We start from the raw sequence: 6,323 nt of genomic DNA, 5'->3' as shown, positions 1-6,323 counted from the left end.
GCCTCGCCGCGCGCCGGCGTCGCGCCCAATCGCCGGCCCCCTGCGCTCGCGGCCGTTGGGCAGACGTCACCGGCGCGTCCCTGCGCTCCCCGGCGGAAGGGGCTGCACCGGCGCACGGCCCTTCCTGGCCCTTCCCGTCCTTCCCTCCTGGCCCGTCCCTTCACCCAGAGTACCGGGGGTCACCCCGATGGCGGCAGCGGCGGCAGCGCTGCTGCTGCGGCCGGCGGGCCGGGCCGTGCTGGGCCGTGCCGCGCCGCTGCTACGCGCCGAGCGGGGCATTAGCGAGGGCGGCGGGGCGCGCTGGGCGCCCGTGCGGCCCGGCCTCCCCGTGCCTCTCTCCTCGCCCCTGGCGGGGCTCACGCGGCCCATCCTCATCAAGGAGCCGCCGAAGCGCAAGCAGGTGGACCGCTGGACGGAGAAACGGGCCTTGTTCGGGGTCTACGACTACGTGGGGATCCTAGGTAAGACACACAGCCCGCCCGCAGGAGGGGAGGGAGGTTGGACCCATCTGCGGGCTGGCGCCTCCTCCAGCAGCCAGAGGGAGGGGAGGATTTGGGCCGGCCGCCCTAGGAACCGCCTTCTCCAGAGCCTGGCTTCACCTCTGTCTTCCCTCCTTGTTCTCAGGCGGCTTTCAGATCCACCCGAAGAATCTCATCAAGGGGCCCGCGTGGCTGCGAGGCTGGCGGGGGAACGAGCTGCAGAGGTGCATCCGCAAGAGGCAGATGGTGGGCGATCGGATGTTTGTAGAGGACCTTCACAAACTGAACAAGAGGATCCGGTACTTGTACAGGCGCTTCAATCGCACCGGGAAGCACCGCTAGGGTTCGGCATGTGGAGCGTGGGTTAGTGGCATCGGAGTCAGAATAAAGACAGCTTTCACTCAGTTGGGTTCCCAGTGCTTCCTACAACCTTTGCTGTGTATTTCTAGCTGCTCCCAAGGTCCTGCTGCTGCTCCAGCCCTGAGCTCCTCTGTGGAAGTTCTTCTGTGCCCCCTTAAGCATTTCTGACATACTTCTTGCAGACATCTGTCCCAGTCTGCATCCCTGGACTTGACCCTCAGGTCTCTATTTTTTGCCCAGGTTTCTAGCATCCTTTTAGTCTCTGTTAGCCCCAGGTTCTCACATAGTACTTGACAATTCCAGTATGCTCTAGCTTAGATTTTTCCTCATAACTAAATTTTCAAGTTAGTGCCAAGAGTGCCTGCTAATATATCTTCCTGCTCACTGCTTTCCCCCTTGCCCTCTGCTTATTTGTGATTAAGTGTGAATGATCCAACTGTTAGTTGAAATGCATCAAAACTTGTCTTAAGAATGGGATTTGTCTCCTGTTTCACACTTATGATGACTTAAACCCCTGCTAATGACATTTAATGGCCAAATGGCCTTTTGTTTATAATTTAGTTAGGATTTGCAAAAGTAATTCAGGTATTTAACTGTTTTTAAAAACTCTAGCTTCTAGTTTTCCATAACTGTTACTGGTTCCTTTAGTGGAGAAGTTACAGTGAGTCACAGCTGGCATCCCTCTAGTCCAGCATCACAAAGACCATTGTACACTTGGGAAAAAACTGTAGGATGAGCAGGCACTTGCCTACCTCTTCACCCTTAGTTGTTAATTTGGCTGCTAAGTAATTGGGAAGTTACATCTGCTGACCTGATGTAACTTGCTACAGAGCAATGCTGCTCTGTCTCCAACAGCACTTGGTTGGAAGTGGCAGGGAATGAATGGAAAGAACTTTCTTTACGTCTAAGCCTGGGAAAAGTGAAGGCAAACTCTATTCAAACAGCTGAAGTTCACATTCTCAGAAGCAGGGTGGCAGACCCGTGGGAATTGCCAAAAGGTGGTGTGGATTCAGGAAACGTGCACAGATTCAACTGGGGACTGAGTAAACACCTGAAAGAGAGCAGCTAGGAGTTATTACATACGTAAACTGTAGGTGTAGCAAATCCTTAGCTGAAAATATGTCAGAAACAGGAAGAGTGTCAGAGCAAATACCTTGTACCCTTTGTCATCTCTTAATCCCTAAGCACCAACCTGGCAAGGGCTCTGTGGCCACTACTTCCATAAGCTCTGTCTTTGGTTATTTGCAATGGTTATTGGAACAATCCTTGGACTGCGGTGGGAAGGTCGCCAGGCTACAGAAGCTTCTTCCATAACTTGTCCCTTCGCAGCTTGACTGAAGGCTCATCTTAAAAACCTTCAGTTCTGCTGAGCCCAGTGCTAGTCTGCCCCTATCTGCAAATCACCTAGCTCAAGTCACAACCCTGAATTACGTGTTCACCTTGTAGCCGTGGTATTTTGGTTCCCATGCTGTCATCTGTGACATATCTGTCCTGTGTATCTACTAATCTATCAGATCTGATACTAAAAACTTCTATGAATGTCCTGTATCACCTTATGAAAGGAAAAGGTATTTCAGTGTAAGTGTGAACCCAGGCTTGTCACCCTACTCACCACGCCAAATGCTCTATGAAGAGACTTCTTGTTCCAATATGCTCCTGCCTCCTTTTGTGTCCTGAATTGAAGAATCTTCCCGTCTGATCCATCAGGCTTCTCCAGATCTGTAGAGGGGAAAAAATGCAAACACGTTGCTGTTAGCGGGGCTGCTGCAGGAGCTTCATTTCCCCCATCAGGCTGCAGAAGCTCAAACGGGACTTGTTCAGGTTCCCTTTCATGCTGTGCTGTATGGTGGAAGTGGGCCAGCGACACCATCTCTTAATTGCAAGGGCAGCGGCTTCCCCAAAGCCAACAGACACAATGCGGTGGTGGGATTACGGAAGCGCTCCGCAGTCCCCACCGCTACGGCTACCACCGGGATGGACTCCAAGGGGAAAACTGGACGGGGCGGGTAACCACGCTCAGGCTCTGCGTGACCGACACGGAGCGCGGCGGACCCGCTCAGGGTTGGCGGGGCCGGAAAGTGCAGCGCCTGGCCACGGGAGAGCCCTGGATCGGGATGCGGATGGGGATGGCGATCAGGATGGGGGCAGAGTCACCCGCGGTTCCGCAGGGGGGGCGGGGCCAGCGCGGGGGGCGGGGCACTGGCCCCGCTCCCATTGGGCGGCCCGCAGGGGAGTTACTGGGGGGCGGGGCTCGTCCCCACGGCAGTCCGAGTGGAATCGCAATTGCGGAGCGCTGATTGGCTGAGGAGGAACCCAGGGACGGGGCCGATCTACTACTCCCGGCGGGACAACTTTTGGTTGGCTGCTGGCTCTGTGGGCGGGGCCCGGCCGGCTATAAGTGCGAGTGGCGGGGTTCCCCGCCTGCCGGTGAGGAGCTCTAGCTGTGTGTTCATTCTGCGGGGTGCCGGTCCGGCCCGGCCATGTGAGTGTCCGACCGACAGACCGGCCGCAGGCTGCGGCGGGCGTGGCGCGGGGGCGGTGGCTGGAGCGCGAGGGAGCGGGGTCAGTGCAGAGCCCGCGTCCCGGCCGGCGGCGGTGGGGCCGAGTGGCGCATTGCAGCAGCCGCAGGCAGGGCTGCCCGCACCGCCCCCGGGCGGTCCTGCGCTCCTACCGGCTGCGGGTGGGTGGGTGCGTGGGCCGTGCCCCGCTGGCGATGCGCGGAGCTGTCGCGTCCCCCTCCCGGCCGGTGCCAACCTGGCCGGCGGCCACCGCTGCACCCAGCCCGGGGGCTGCCGCGTCCCCATGGGGTGCCCCTGCGCTGTCTCCCCCTCCCCGTTCCTCCTCCTTCCTTTCCTGTGTCCCGGTCACCTCCGTGCGGCCCCCCTCCACTGACGCACCCGCACGCCCCCGCGGCCGATCCCCACAGCCCCCCTGGGCTTGTCGCTGCTCCGGGCTCTCCAACGAGGCCACCTGCTCCCGGTCCGGGGGATCCAGGGAAGGTGCGGGCCCGCGGGGCTTCGTGTAGATCTGGGGAGTTGTCTCTCGAGCGGTCTCTTTGCCCATGTATGTCTCTCCCTAGGTCTGACCCAGCTCCGCAGCCTGCTCCCGGGGCCCCCGAAGGGGGAGCCCCCGAAGGAGGAGCTACTGAAGGGGGAGCCCCCGGTGCGGGCCCCCCCGGGGCTCCCCCTAATCTGAGCAGTAATCGCCGCCTGCAGCAGACCCAGGCCCAGGTGCAGGAGGTCAGTAGCTCAGCCCTGCTGGCTTCCCATTGGATGCCTAGACTTTTCTCCCACTGCTCTGCAGCAGCGATGTTCTTGACAGGTGTCTGTCGCTGCGGGGGTGGCTCTTCGCGTCACACCAATGCCAGAAATGCATTAATACATAAACCTATAAAGAGGCTGAAGGAGAGACTGGTTTTTGTTTAAAAGCTGCTTAATTCTAGATATGACTTCCAAAGAGCAGGCCAGTTAGATTTTATTTTTTTTTTAGTACTTCATATCGTGCATCTCTTATGGAAATAAAGCTATACGGCATCCAGGACAGCTCTTAATCCCTGCCTGCTGCTTCAAGGGAACAGTGTGTGTGAGGTGGGATGTGGGGGGACCCTTGCCTGGCTTTCCGGGATCAGTGCCTGCATCTTGGCTGCTGCCGTGCAGTAGCGCCTTTGTGCCTCACTGGGGCAGCAACACGAAGCTCGCAAGTTAATTTTGCAGTTGCCGAGGAGTGAGCATATCATTCCTCTCACGAGGAGGGTGGCTGTGGCTTGCTGCTGGATTTGAGAGCTTTTAAAAGCGGGCGAGAATGGGGGGCTGAAGACCTGGTTTAAACGTTAGTTATTGGCCGACTTACTCTTCTTATTTTTTCAACTGTCTTTACTAATACAACTGCTGCTACTGTTCTTCCTTCTGCAGGTGGTTGATATAATGTGTGTAAATGTAGACAAGGTGCTGGAACGAGACCAGAAACTGTCAGAGCTAGATGACCGGGCAGATGCACTTCAGGCCGGTGCCTCAATATTTGAAAGTAGCGCAGCAAAACTCAAAAGGAAGTACTGGTGGAAGAACTGTAAGGTGAGTTTCCTAGTACCATGATCTCCTTCAACAGAGGGGAAACTGGGTTATTCCTCTCCTGCAGGACTTTGCAAGTATACTTGGGGCTTTATGACTATTTCAAATGCTTAAGATTCTTTCACTGTGGAAAGATTTTGAGACCTTTGCTGTCATGCCTTCAGGATCTCACTTACTTTCCCTGGCCATCAGGGAGGATGTGAACTTGTCCATCTGTTCTGAGTATTACTCTTTGACAATCTTTTTCTCTAGATGATGATCATGATGGGAGTGATTGGTGCCATTATTGTGGTGGTGATTGGAAGTAAGTACCAAAAAGCTCAGGCTCAAGGGTGAAGAAACACCAACTCTAGCTAGACTACTTTAATTTTTCCTTTTTGGTTTGAGATCTCAAGGGTCTTAGTTGCATAAGTGTTAACTTCAGTCCTTGGGGAAGGGAGGTGGAAGTGCTGGAATTCCCTCACTTATTGCAGAAATAGCATACTTTACATAGTAATAGAAAGAATTGGGGATGCCATCATTGTAGAAATGGGAAATTCTGCCTGCAAGGTCAGGTAAACCTGTAAGTATGAGGGGCCTTTTCCCTGGAGTGGGTGGGTTGGCAAGTCCCTTCCCTGGTGGGTAATTTGGAGGTCTCTGAGGGACCTTTGGTATAACTTGCCCTTTTGTTCTTTCCTTTTTTTTCCCTATTGCTTTGTCTCCAGTCTACTTTTTTACTTAAATGTAGCTCCTTCAGTCTGCAACCTACTGTCCCCTATCACCTTGCCTGTCTATTCTTGCCTCCAAATCTTTCCTTTCCTTCCCTTCTCTTCTCTTCCCTTTCCTTCCCTTTCACCTAGCTTCTTCATTGATTTCTTTATTGGTTTTAATCTGTCTTCTGTATAGGACTCTGAGCCGCTTACCAAACATTGCTAGACTTTTCAACAGTTGCTGCAGCTTTAGGGAGGGTCCTCTATGTTTAGAGGAAAGGGAAATAAGGAGGAGTGGGTAGCTATTTGCTTCTGCTCTTCTGCAGGGAATTTTGGGGGTTTATTTTCGGCTGTGAGCTTGTCAAATAGTGCCTGTGTGAACTCTTGCAAAATAAGAATGCCTTAACGCAGTGCCTTTGGGGATGAAGGACTTCACCATGTGAGATTCTTTAGTGTTCTGCCGAAAAAGAGTGGCAGCACGACTTGAGCTTTTCATTGAGTTTTTGAGATAAAGGCTAGTTAGTGATGGCCAGTGACTGTGAGCCATCTGACTAAGCTAGACATAGTGATGTAGATTTCTCTAGCCATGGAGAGACGAGCACTTAAATGATTTATTCTGTCTGTCCTTATTTTCAGCTGACTTGATCTCTGAACATGGCCATTTCAGGTTTTATAAAGGCGAGCCTACATGATTACCTCAGTCAAGTGCAACAGGCTAAACACGGTTA

The 6,323-nt window shown here is 54.0% G+C and overlaps 2 protein-coding genes across 11 annotated transcripts in view; both read left to right on the top strand.

The window, feature by feature from the left end:
• The first annotated feature begins 79 nt into the window (after positions 1-79).
• On the top strand, positions 80-883 carry MRPL51 (mitochondrial ribosomal protein L51). The gene is made up of 2 exons (XM_027681325.1): positions 80-461; positions 625-883. Exons 1-2 carry the CDS (start codon positions 188-190, stop codon positions 819-821), a joined length of 471 nt encoding a protein of 156 aa, XP_027537126.1. The 5' UTR covers positions 80-187; the 3' UTR covers positions 822-883.
• Positions 884-3,221: 2,338 nt separating this feature from the next.
• The window catches only part of VAMP1 (vesicle associated membrane protein 1), a 32,438-nt gene continuing 29,336 nt past the window's right edge, over positions 3,222-6,323 (top strand). For 8 of the 10 annotated variants that reach the window (XR_003533855.1, XR_003533858.1, XR_003533856.1 and 5 more), the window contains exons 1-4: positions 3,222-3,321; positions 3,919-4,078; positions 4,751-4,909; positions 5,159-5,210. Coding sequence is in view for 3 of the 10 variants with exons in the window: in XM_027681329.1 (XP_027537130.1) it covers positions 3,320-3,321; positions 3,919-4,078; positions 4,751-4,909; positions 5,159-5,210 (373 nt within the window). In the remaining 7 variants the exon portion in view is untranslated. Of the gene's footprint in view, positions 3,322-3,918; positions 4,079-4,750; positions 4,910-5,158; positions 5,211-5,610 lie in introns of all 10 variants that reach the window. The other 2 variants (XM_027681326.1, XM_027681327.1) reach the window with 2 other exon arrangements.

The sequence above is a fragment of the Neopelma chrysocephalum genome, unplaced genomic scaffold, assembly GCF_003984885.1.
Source record: "Neopelma chrysocephalum unplaced genomic scaffold, ASM398488v2 Primary Assembly neopelma1_60, whole genome shotgun sequence".
NCBI lineage: Eukaryota > Metazoa > Chordata > Aves > Passeriformes > Pipridae > Neopelma > Neopelma chrysocephalum.
Note: the sequence above shows the minus strand (reverse complement) of the source record. Positions and strands in the feature narration are given on the sequence as shown.

Bases quoted from the DNA above. Each gene is read 5' to 3' on its own strand.
- MRPL51 (XM_027681325.1), top strand. From the start codon at position 188: ATGGCGGCAGCGGCGGCAGCGCTGCTGCTGCGGCCGGCGGGCCGGGCC. The intron at 462-624 runs GTAAGACACACA...CCTTGTTCTCAG, and splicing joins CGACTACGTGGGGATCCTAG to GCGGCTTTCAGATCCACCCG.